Source organism: Rousettus aegyptiacus, unplaced genomic scaffold (assembly GCF_014176215.1).
Source record: "Rousettus aegyptiacus isolate mRouAeg1 unplaced genomic scaffold, mRouAeg1.p scaffold_m13_p_15, whole genome shotgun sequence".
Classification (NCBI taxonomy): domain Eukaryota; kingdom Metazoa; phylum Chordata; class Mammalia; order Chiroptera; family Pteropodidae; genus Rousettus; species Rousettus aegyptiacus.
The window spans coordinates 23497596-23510814 of NW_023416290.1; the positions used below are offsets into that span (position 1 = coordinate 23497596).

Consider the following 13219-nt stretch of genomic DNA (forward strand, 5'->3'; position numbering starts at 1 on the left):
TCACTTCGTAAAGGAGCCGGGCGACTTCAGAGGCGCCGGCCGTCCGCCAGCAACACCTGAGCGCGGCCCCAGCCGGATCTCCGCCGGCCGCGATGCTTTAGGGACCGGCCGCGTCTTCCCGCCGGACCGTTATCCGTGCCGGGCGCCGGTCAGACCCGCCGGCAAGATGCCGCGCTCCTTCCTGGTCAAGAAGCATTTCAACGCCTCCAAAAAGCCAAACTACAGCGAACTGGACACACACACAGGTAAAAAAAAAAAAAAAAAAAAGAGAGAGAGAAAGAGAGAGAGAGAGAGAGAGAGAGAGAGAGAGAGAGAGAGAGAGAGAGAGAGAGAGAGAGAGAGAGAGAGAGAGAGAATAAAAAGGAAGGGAAGACAGAAAAAAAATTAAAAACGGAAACTATATATATATATATCTATAACTATATAAATATAAATATGTTACAACTCAAATACTATTACAAAAGAACCAAATATTACATTGTTTTCCTTTTAAATAGTGTCCTAAAGGAGAATTCAGATTCTTTTGATCATTTAGGATACATTTTAATTCAAAACTTTTTAAATTCTTAACTGACAAGGAAAGCTTCATTCAACTCTTGCAACTTCATTTTCTAAAGCTTGTACATACACGCATAATGAATATATGGAAGATGAGTAACACAATACCTAACTGTTGAATTATTACTTTTTTATGTAATAAGGCTCTTTTCCTTTAGAAAGCAGCTTGATTTACACATATCTTTGCACTTACAGTTATAAAACCTGCAAATAATCCATGCATAAATGGAAAACAACTTTTCTGTATCTTTAAAAGTAAAGTGTAAGTTTTTCCTCCTCAATGGAGACTGTGAAGGCAGTCATTTGGCTGCTCTCCCTGACTACAGAGCCTATAACAGCTATAACTCCTGTCACACATGTATGCAGGAGTATAAATGTTCATTAAGTAAAATAACTACTATGTAGCAATAAGGATGGAAATATATTTTAATGCCTGTGTCTTTCTAAATGAATCTATCTTATTCATTATAAAGTCCACTATATGTTGCCAAGTTGCTTCTTAGCGAGTGTTGATTTACAATTATGTTTTCCTTAATCTTATTTCTTTTCCTTTTCTTTCCTCCAGTGATTATTTCCCCATATCTCTATGAGAGTTACCCAATGCCTGTCATACCACAACCAGAGATCCTCAGCTCAGGAGCATACAGCCCCATCACTGTGTGGACTACAGCAACTCCATTCCACTCTCCACTACCCAATGGCCTCTCTCCTCTTTCTGGATACGCCTCATCCTTGGGGCCAGTGAGTCCCCCTCCTCCATCTGACACCTCATCCAAGGACCACAGTGGCTCAGAAAGCCCCATTAGTGACGAAGAGGAAAGACTACAGTCCAAGCTTTCAGACCCCCATGCCATTGAAGCTGAAAAGTTTCAGTGCAGTTTATGCAATAAGACCTATTCAACTTTTTCTGGGCTGGCCAAACATAAGCCGTTGCACTGTGATGCCCAGTCCAGGAAATCTTTCAGCTGTAAATACTGTGACAAGGAATATGTGAGCCTGGGAGCCCTTAAGATGCATATTCGGACCCACACCTTACCTTGTGTCTGCAAGATCTGTGGCAAGGCATTTTCCAGACCATGGTTACTTCAAGGACACATTAGAACTCACACAGGTAAGAGAAAATGTAGATAGGAATGTTACTCTCTGATAGACTGAAACTCTAGGTTGGCTGTGGGATTTGCATTGAGTAATGACAGTGCTTTTAATGATGATGATCATTTATAGCTACTTCCTGATAACTCAAAAAGTCCTTGGAGGACAAAGTGCTTTGTTTCTTATTAACAACCTCTGCTCCAGAGACTGCAAACAGAATTGAGAATTTAGAAAGTAGATTTAGAAGGTTCAGTCTCAAAGATCAGTTAGAAAATCAGGAAAAATATATTTGCATGTGTGTTCTGTGAAACTGCTCCTGATAATTAGCAAATATAAACGTTGCTATCTTAATCAACTGATTCGATAAACAAAAGATTTTCCTATAGTTTTCTGTTAGCTGTGTTCCTGCTGTGATATCTGTCATCCCACAGCAAGTTGGATAGTTAGAACTAAATTTACTTTCAGCTGTTTTGTTTTTGGCTGTTGATTTTTTTTTTTTTTTATTCCTAGCACATTCTGCAGGGAGTCAAGGCATTTATCCAGACTTAGTCATAATACAGAAAGAGGGAAAAGGGGAAATATTGGGAAATGTTGGGAGGAGCTAAATATTAGCTTCACCTGCTGAAGCAGAAAGCTTTAATAAATGAAAGTTCTAGAATTACAAGAATTATTTCTACATGACTGGCAAGAGTAATAATATTCTTGGTGTGATTTTTAATACAACATTCAAATTTATCTTAAAGGGTGAGATATTAAAATTTTAATCAAGTTTTGCTGCTTCTCATTCTTTCAGTAAAATGTAATTATTCATAAATGTTATCTATCTTTACATTTCTTCTAAAAAACATTGACTGTCTTTCTTTCTCCCATCTCTACTTCCACCCCCAGGGGAGAAGCCTTTTTCTTGCCCTCACTGCAACAGAGCATTTGCAGACAGGTCAAATCTGAGGGCTCATCTGCAGACCCACTCTGATGTAAAGAAATACCAGTGCAAAAACTGCTCCAAAACCTTCTCCAGAATGTCTCTTCTGCACAAACATGAGGAATCTGGCTGCTGTGTAGCACACTGAGTGACACAATCAATGTTTACTCAAACAGAATGCATTTCTTCACTCCAACTCCAAATGATAAATAAAAGTCCAAAGGCATTTTCTCTTGTGCATACTGCCCAAATAATATGTATAGTCACACACACACACACACACACACACACACACACACACACACACACAAAGTTAAAAAGCATGGAATCCATGTGTTTAAAGTTAATTCTTTCCATGTGAAGTTTAAAATTACTATGTATTTACTGACAGCTATATAGAGAAGATAAAAGACAAGGATCTTTCTCTTCAAAGGTAAAGCAAAAGCACATTGTATCTTTTCTTACTAAGAAAAAATGCAAAGATTTATTTGTTGCCAAATCATTTCAACTGAAAAGAATAGTATTGTTTTGTAATTGTTTGTAATAGAATTTCCTCTAGGAAGAGAATCTGCCAGACACTATCTCAGGTGCCTTATAAAGTATTCCAAGTTTACTTCATTACATGTCTAATGTCTGGTTACTATTGCTGAACAAAAGCCTTTTGGGATTACCTGTAATCCTTTAAACTGTATTTCTGAGAGAGAGGCGGGGAAAAGAACAAAAACTATACACAGAAGAATGTATTAGAAGTGTTTTTGTTTTTGTTTTGCCAATAAATTGTATGTGCCTTAGGAGAAGAGGAAAAGACTAGCTTTGAACATTCCTGGTGCATGTTCCATGTCTTCCTTTTTAAATAAATTTTTAATGATTTTTCTAAAATTAATTAAAGATGGGATTAAGTGCAAGAAAGGATTCTTAGAAACTCAGTAACATACTTAAACTATTTTAAGACTGCATACAGCAAATGCAATACATACAACACCCTTTCCAAGTGCCTTTTTTTAATTAATTGTATAGCTGATGAGTCAATGTAAATTTGTGTTTATTTTTATATAATTGAATGAATTTTGTATGAGAGATGTTTTCTATAGCTAATGTGCATAAACAACGTGAAGACTTGTGAAATCAATGTTTCTTTTTTTAAAAAAAACAATTTTCAATGTCCTTTTTTTACAATAAACATTTTGATTTAAATCTGTTGATCGTATACTTTTTCAAAGACTTTACTAACTTTTTGGTTAGTACCAAACTGCTACATAAAGAATTGTTTCTTTTGTTAATAATAGAAAAAGCAAATAGTGTTTACTATGAATATCAAATGTTATTTTATGTGTTAGCTTATAATAAACTGCCAGTATTTTTCTTTACTCTTAATACTGTTCACACCCAGAAGACAACATCATAATTGTAGTTAGTTTGTATATCTTTTTGACAAAAATCACACATTCTGGATGCTAAATATGTTTACATTGTTAATAGTCAATACTTTCCAAGATTATTTTTGATGATTTTATTATGTTGGCTTTATGAAATCAAATCATAATTGCTCATTGAATGATTATATTGGTTACTAAAATAGTTTAGGATTTTTAAAAGAATTAATATTTAATGAAATGCCAGGAGAAAAATAGGAAATCTGTATGGAAAAGATTAGGAAAAAATAGATTTATCACAAATTACATCGGTTGGAAAATTAAACCATACAAAGGAAACTTCACATCTAGTAACAAAATATGTGATAAGTTTAATGGGAGCAGAAATAAATAATAGAACGTTAAGGTTTCTCTTTATGGTATTTTGAACAAGCCCCAATCCAAATACAATATGTACTTGATAAAATAGGGGATGGCTAGCCACTATATATACAAGCACATGTTTACTAAATACATGTGCACTAACTCAAGTAAAGATGTGAACCATCATAAGCACTATGACCATTACCAAACTGTGTTTGAATCAAACTTCAAACACATTATGAAGATAGCCCTTATTGCTGTTAATTACTTCTCTCTGGTATGCTCAGAACTTTCAGAAATATTTTTTTCTTCTAATGTTCTTATGATACAAATAAAAGCCAAAACTAGTATCTTAAAGGTATTAGTTACAGGCTATTAGCAAGTGACCTAAAATATCAATTTGATTCTCTTAATGTTCACACACATTCCACTTTATATTACATTTAAATATCGAGTCAACATATAAAAGTGTTGTGCATTTGACTTAAAAAAACACTTCAAATAATATTCTACTTTTAATGTTTTTGATATCTCAGGATATGAATCTCAAAGGCAAAATTATTTAGAACAGCATTATAAAGTTTCCAGAGGAGCTAATAAGTAGAAATATCTTACCAAAAAAATGCAAATGAGTCAGAGATCCTTCAGGTGATCTGATTGGCTACTGTAGGAATCATGTCTCTTCACATTTCCTTCTCTCATTTGTAGATCTATAGGCAAGTTATTTCTCAGTGCCCAAAACATATATAATTTTTATAAAAGGAGAAGTTTGTTCATTGGTTTAATTCCTTAGTGAAGAATTAGAATGATATTTTAGCAATATATTTCAATTTTGTCCTCAACATTGTTACTTCATTCATGATTATTTTACTTTTATTAAGGTAATATTAGTCTGAATTACATAAGATACTAAGCTTTTATAGAAATATAGCTCAGTAGTTTTTTAGAAATTTTATAATTTTTACCAAAGTCCTTGGCTAAATGTCTGCTTTACTGCAATACATAAAACCAAATATTAGTAAAATAATTTTCCAAGTTTGTTCTTTCTACAAGTTTTATATCATTTATAATGTACTTAACTCATTGTATAGCAATTGTTTGTTGAAACCTTTCTTTTTTAGTAGACAGCATCCTTAAAGTACAGATTCCTAGTACAAAGCATGTCCTTTGGAACACAGACATCAACAAATGTTTATTGATTAGAAAAATGAATAAAGTAATAGAAACTGGTGAAAAGTAGCTTGTATATCTAAAGTAAATTCAAAATATCCCTTTTATTTCAAAGACTTTTCATGATTTTTAAGACTTCCTAGCAAATTTACTGATATATCTCCTAACTTAGAACTAACAACCTCCCCGCTCCAACCCCGGCACATGGATTCGATACTAAAAAAAAGTGAAGAAGGGGCAAGTACAGTGCACGTGGACAAGGCTTGATAGACACTCTGAGAGCCTGAGTTTTGAAAACTATGGATTTTAATAATAGGTACATATGCTAATAAGCATTTTCAATATCCTTAATTTGTTTCATGTGAGACAGCATGGTATAGTAGAAAGAGCACCAGCTTCTAAGCCTAAAAAATGTGTTCATTGAATAGCTGCCTCAAAACTTATTGGCTTTGTGTCCTTATGAAATTTACTTAGCCTGTTGGTGTCTCAGTTTCCTAAAGGGTAGACTAGGGATAAATTCTCAATATTATAATTAATATAATAGTCCTTGTAGATTATAATGTAGAGTAACCAATATTATTATTAAGTGCTTAATATGTACCTGCTTTCATACTAGAAAACTTCCGTATGTTTTCTTCAATGGGAATGATTTCTCTTTGAAGTTGGTATTTTATAGATAAGGATAGTAAACTTAAGAGAAGTTGGCTAATAGAGCCAAGATAGCAAAGGCAGTAAGTTGCAAAATTGAAATCCAAGCCCAGACAGATTCTTCTGACTCTAAAGCCCCTGCTTTTTCCACTCCACCATGGGGAAAAAAGAGACACTGAACTATAGTCAGTACAGTGACTTCTATGTTGTAGGCACGTAATAAAGATTTGTTGAAAAGGATGATGATAATGTGTACTGAAATTATGTATTTTAAGGATGTATTTAGAAACTTTTATAATTAAGAAATTATACAACAACATATAACAATCTTTACAGCCATTTTCCAGTTTCTTTCTAGAAATTCTATTGGCTTCACTCCCTCTAGTATCAACCCTATAAGAAAGGACACTCTTTCTTAAGCAGCTTCCCTAAATTCTCCTGGTATATGTGGGCCCATTTCCTCTAGTCTGCTCTCAGTGGAGATGAAAAGCAGCTGGTCTCCATCCTCTGTACATTAACACTTCATCTTCTGAAGGCCACTGTTACTCCCATGCACACCCACACTCCTCACCCAGGCTTTTATCTTCCTAGACTAAAAAGTCTTCCAAGCTAAACAGTCATTTCTTTCACCACTAAAATGTGGACATTCTGATGTAATGAGGCAATTATAATTTTGAAAAGTCATAGGCTTTTCTGGCTAAGATCCATATCCAAGAAGTTGTCCCTAGTTTCTATATGGGAAACGTTTTGAGCAAAATTAATTTGAGAATGAGTGTTCTGTCATCTAGCAAAGTAACAATTCTCAAATGAGATGACTTTTTAATCATTCTTGTGTTCTCGTGAGAGCCAGATGAGAGAAAAAAAAGTATTCCCTTTACCTAAGATGAACACCTACAGAGGGAAACCTCTTATTTAATTGTCAGTAGTAAATGTGTATAAATATGACCACAGAAGTAAATCTACAGCTAAAGTTAGATTTAGCCCCTCAGCCCTACAGGAAGTAATAATTATTTTGTAGAAAGCATGCATGTAAAAAAGCAATGAGCATGGCAACTTTTCCGTTGTGGCACTTGGCCAGACCCCCAAACAATGAGAGATTAGCAGAGGAAACAGCAGCACATCCATGTCCACAAACTCCAAAAGGGCTGGTGAGGTATTTATAGCAGTGAGTGGGAGAGCTGCTGTGAAAAAAGACAAGTATGTTTATATATTTTGCACACTAGTTCATTTAATTAAGCTCCTCTGATTATAATGGTCAGTTTACTCCTTTCAGCAAGTTTCTTTGGAAAGTTGTAAAGATACTTGTCCTTTGAATAATCACTAAGTAGTTTTTGTAGACATGGCCAGGGAGATGGGCCTGTCATTCACCCATTTCAGAGGCTAGGATGATAGAGAAGGATGGATGACTTTCTCCACATTTCTTCATAATTTTAATTTAATAGATTATTATTTATTAATGTTCACATAAAATTATAAATGGGCATTCTTAGGAAAAATTATTTTCTCAGATTTTATGACATGTAACTTTTCTCTCTCTTTTAAATATTTTTATTTCATAATACCTGACCTTACCCAAAATACAAGGAAAAGATAATAGATAATTAAATCAAGAATCATTCTACTTTGTAAGTATATTATTGAATAAATATATATAATGAAGGACTGCCTTATTTCTTACATTACAGTACAATTTGGTGAAGAGATTGCACATTATTAACAGCATACTGATCATATGCTTATTGTCTGTAGAGTGGAGCTTATTTTAAAATTACATTTATTATAACAAAATTGGAGATCACTATGTCCTAAGCCTATGTCCTAAGTAAAAGTTTGAATTATAATAGAGGGAATTCAGTAGGAATTAATTAAAGAAATAGGCACGAAACAATGTAAGATTTTTGGGGCCAATAGAATACAAAATGACATAAATTATCACTTTAGCATCTGTTTTTGTATGTTAACATTGTATTAGTGTGGACTTTTTTTTTTTTTAGTTTGATGCTCTCTAAGGTATAATTAGCCCGGTCTTCCTTAATCCAATGTTTTATTTGGACATGGCAACCACTGTTCTAGATGTTTACGATGAGGTGTACCCTTACCCGAGAGAAGGGTAGAGCGTGGCTAACTGAAAGGCTACAGTCAGAGAACACCTGTAACATCAACTTACCCACAGAACTGTGTGTTTCTGCCCTTCTCCTAATTGTGTTTGTCCAATGTGTACTTCAGGGTATGCTCCTAAACACTGCTCCTAATTATATGTTATACATATTTGTGAATAAAAACACTATTCTGACTACAGGCCTAAAACACACTACTGGTCTGCCACTGAAGCAGCAGTGACTAATGGTTCTCCTTCCCCTATCTAATGTAGCAGGAATGAGGATATGCCCTGGATATGCCCTAACCAAGTGGGCATATTTTTCCAGCCTCTTTGTGTTCTGAAGAAAGGCAGAAATAGAGAAATCTAGCCCATCTCTCTCCAGCATCAGGAAGTGAATGAACTAGTGAATGGAAGCAGCCTTTTTGCTACCAGAGATCAGGAGAAGGGGGACATCAAGGGCGATGAGTGATGGAAAAAGAAAACTACAGTGCATGGGTAGAATTTCATCGGTGATTCTCAAACTTCAGAGAACATCAGAATCAACTAGAGGTTTGGTTAAAACACAAATTGCTGGTTCCAACCCCCACGGTTCCTGAATTAGAAGGTTTGTAGTGAATATAAGAAATTGCATTTTTAACATCTCCCAGGTGAGGTATATATAGCTGGTCTGGGGACACACTGCAAAGGACACGGTCACAGTGATGGGACATTGGGCAGGGAGCTGAGACTCAGATGTCCTACTTAATGATGTGTTATAAATCACAAGTTGTCTGAAGTTTAGAATCTTTTCTATTTTTCACTGTTATTCATTGTATCCTATTATTTGCCAGTCAATTACTGTTATTAGGAAGTCAATGGAAAAAAGCATTGAATAAGACCTATTGGTAAAAAAGAAAAAGAAAGTATAAATTTCTTTTTTTTTTTTTGCATGATTCCAAATTTTTTAGATTTAAAAAAATAGTTTACAGCACAGGGACTTTGAAGGAGTGTGAAATTAAGCTGAAAATACATACCGTAAAATATAGAGGCACAGAGAGTGGGAACTTCCTTGCACAATAAAAATCTAATTTACATAATAAAAGAAAAAATTATAGCTTCTACAGTGATAAAGATTTCTTTATAAAATTAAAATGGGTGAAAATCCAGGTATTTTTTTCATATATTAGAAATTTTAAATCATTTTCTTGAGTTTATAAGCTAAAATGAATGAATTTGTTTGGTGTAACGGGGCTTTTACTGTTAGGATGAACACTGATCAGCTACAGATTTTTCTCCATGAAGCTAGCCAGACAAACTTCTCTTGGATTCTGTGTTTTAAATCAAAAGATGTAAAAGGATCTGTTGTGTTGCTGCTTTCCTGAGGCAATAAGGAGGTAATAATAAAGACCTAGGAGAAAAGATGATTTTAAAATGTACCTTTCAGATTTTTACAATTTAGGAAAATTTGGACAACTCCAAGGCTGAGCTGTTGCCAGTGGACATTGGTTAGACCTGGGGCTAAGCCTTTGCCTCTTCAGGGGATGCCAGCTCTCTCCTCTGCTCTTGCCAACCATGAAGCAGCCCAGGTAATTTTCCACGGAGGTGTCCTGATTGATATTAAAGGAAACCATTTTTTTTTTCTAACTTCAAATCTTAAATAAAAAGGGGGCTTCATTTTTATTTGTCCTCTGGAACTGCTGTTGGGCCATTGGAAATAATGGTGGGCAATAAAACATTTATGACACTAATTTTTAAAAAGAACTAATCAATGTAGGCACATTCTAATCCAGGCCATTCAGGTGTTGTTATATAAACTCAGAACATAGCAAGAAAAGCAGGGCTCCATAATCAGATTGACCCAGATTCAAGCTGCAGTTTTACCACCTTTATTACAAGGTAGGTAAGCTGTATTCAGTCTCATTACCTATATGGTGGAGATAATTCCTAAATCCAGGTAGGTGGAGGCAAAGATATTGCATGAATCTGTTACAAGCACATGCCACAGTATCACACACAGTAGCTCAACCTACTGTTTTATCTTAAAGTTGAAACTGGTTTTATATCTATACATATCAATACTCAGATGAAAGCCAAAAGCCAAAAGTATACTTTTTACCTAACAAAAACATTATTCTATCTTTATCCATTAAAAAGAGGTATTAGACATTCCTCCTTCCATCATCAGTCTCTCTCACCTACTCCTTGTCACTATTTAACATAAAATCACAAATGATGACTATGATCAGAGAATTAAGCATGTTATCTTAATGGATTAAAGTATATGGATGGCATTCCCATGAGCTTCATTGTCTCTTCCAGAATAATGAGAAAAGATGAGAAACTCAGAATGACGTTCCTCAGATTTACAAACCACTAAAACATACAAAAATCTTTTCATCATCCAGTAAATTTGGCCAGAACTTTGAAAACTTTCACCTTCTTTAGAATGTATTTATATAATCTGCATGCTTATGTGTAACCATAAATAACTTCTGAAATCAGAAAAGAAACATATTAAAAATAAAAAACAACACTTTATGTATCTCCCACTCTATGCCCAGTTTGACTCATAATATCATATTCTCTCCCTATGTACCTTACTTATTATATAAAAGACAAAGTAATTTTTAAAAAGTAAGTTTTATTTAATCAGAAAGATTAAAATTATATGCAGAAGAAAAATATTTTGAAGCAGAATTGAAAAGGAAGGTTTAGAAATAAGTATTTCACTTCCGTTTTTTATAAATACAATCGCTATTGACACTCATGAATTCTTCCTGTCAAAATTCTCATCAGTGACTGGACACTAAACAAAGGCATCAAGTTATTAGAACATAGCCTTTTTGTCAAAAGTAAAACAAGTATGCTGATAACTCTGGGGGTCCTGCATAAGAGTCAGAAAGTCACTATTTATTTAGGTGCTAGAGAAACCAAGCCACGAGAAGGCACAGATGGTGGGGCTGTCCTCTTCTTCCACAAAGAGGTTACTTGCTTTCCTGAGGATGAACTGTATGCCTTCTATAGGACACATGATTAACTCTAACCTTCTCCCAAGTCATGTAAACCATTCAACAGCAGCACATTAAGAGTCACTTAAGTTCAAAAGGTCACATTTAAGACCTTGTAAAATGCAATGATAGCTTTTGTTTTTCATAGCATATTCTTACCCTTATGTGAATTACTCACTTAAAATTTAAGAAATTTAAAAATAGAAGTTCTGAAGCAAAATATTTTCTTGAAATATTATTTAACATTTAAACAGACCATGGACAGTTTTTAGGTTGTTCAATCTGTGTGGAAATTGGATTTGAAAGCTGGTGTTCTGTTGATGTTGAACATGTAGTTTTTATAATAAAAGTTTTTTTACCACTTATGTGAGTGACTCAATCACATAGATGGCACAGTTTTTCAGAGAAAGTTAGAACGGCAATCAAATTAGTTTTTAAACCTAGACAATTCTTTAATATCTTTAAATTAACTCAATTTAAAATAATAAGACATTAAAAATACTTTAAAAGAAAAATTGATCTGAATATTGGTAGCAAACCCACTTAAAGTTTGAAATTTAATACCCCTCAGTGTCTAGTAATCTCTTTCTTGTAAGTTAACTCAGCTAATTCAGTGACATACCAAAGTACCAATCCTTATCATTTACAAAAGGGAAGAGAAAAATGTGACTTGTACTTAATCGGGTACCTTAAAAACTCTGCTTTCCAAACAAGTAGAAATATAAACATTAAAAAAAAAAAAACGCACTCATTGGGCTTTTAGATTTAGATTAACCACTGCTCAGCATTATCAACCATGAATACCACCAAACGGAGAGTGAGATCCAAATCTCTACTTCATTCAGCTAACTTATGTATGGAGAGCATCCAAGTAAAAGAAAAATTGTATGAACTATATCAAAATTTCAATATTTTTTATTGGCTCAAAGAGCTTTTTATATCTAATAATCACAGGTTATATTTTATCAAGTGGTAAGTAAATACTCAAAGACTATAAAGAGGTTGAGAGCTGATGTTTCTGGTATTCTGTTTAATTAATTTCTTATCACAAATAATTTTTTCTAAGTTTATGTAAGAAAAACCCAGGAAACTGACTTTTCTACCACAAAAACACCATGGCTAATTTATTAGCTAATTGAATAATTTGTTCCCCCATGGCCTCCTTATGAGCCAACACCTGGAGAAAGGCTGAGAGAAGCTGTGCTGGAGGATCAGTGGATCTTAGAAAATTCAGAAAATGCTTATTTTGTGGATCATGCAGAGAAATTCAAATAATTCTCATCCAAAACTGGACCCTTCTAAGTAGGAATATCTGATATGGCTGTGGCTTAGTCCTTGATAAATGAGGAAAAATTAATAGGAGAGAATTTCTGATCCACTAGCTCAACTCCAAGGGAAACAGGTTACTAGATAAAGCAATCATGTATAGTATTATGCAGTGCTTTCATGGAAATATCCCACCTTACTCTTGCAACCAGGATAAAAGATGGCAGAGAAGCCACAAAGCCGAGTTTTGGCTTTCTATATTTCTCTAATATAGCAAAATAAAGTAATTCAACCAAAAAAATTTTCTTTGCACATAGTAACAAAGGTAACTTCTATGTATATTAAGATATTACCCAAACTCATGAGCTTTTGTTGATCTTTCAATAAATAAATGCTTTGTTTTGTTTATATATTTGTACACTCCAGAAATACTGAACAATTTACAGTTCCCTAAACAAATATACATCTTGGGCTTACCATCTCTAGTACCCATTCCACTTATATTCATCAGGCTAATTTCTATATTTTCTTGGAATCTTAGTTCAACTGTGTCTCCTCTAAGAAGCGTCCCCTGAATTTCCCAGACCTACATATGGTTTCTTATCTATATTGCTACTATGCCTTGTACATACTTTACATTACTATCATTTGCCTATGTGCTTATCTCCTCACTAGACTATGAATTCTTTAAGGGTAGACTTTAGGATCACATTTTTATCTCCCAATGCCCTGAATATTC

General features: G+C 34.2%; 1 protein-coding gene across 1 annotated transcript; it reads left to right on the plus strand.

Annotated features, from left to right (window-relative positions):
• Positions 1–3766, plus strand: SNAI2 (snail family transcriptional repressor 2). Its single transcript, XM_016151380.2, has 3 exons — positions 1–245; positions 1124–1669; positions 2539–3766. Exons 1-3 carry the CDS (start codon positions 167–169, stop codon positions 2718–2720), a joined length of 807 nt encoding a protein of 268 aa, XP_016006866.1. The 5' UTR covers positions 1–166; the 3' UTR covers positions 2721–3766.
• Positions 3767–13219: the final 9453 nt, after the last annotated feature.

What these genes read in the sequence shown, in the direction of transcription:
- SNAI2 (XM_016151380.2), top strand. Translation starts at nt 167, where the DNA reads ATGCCGCGCTCCTTCCTGGTCAAGAAGCATTTCAACGCCTCCAAAAAG. An exon ending in CGAACTGGACACACACACAG is followed by an intron (nt 246 to 1,123) that starts GTAAAAAAAAAA and finishes TCTTTCCTCCAG; the next exon opens with TGATTATTTCCCCATATCTC. An exon ending in ACACATTAGAACTCACACAG is followed by an intron (nt 1,670 to 2,538) that starts GTAAGAGAAAAT and finishes TTCCACCCCCAG; the next exon opens with GGGAGAAGCCTTTTTCTTGC.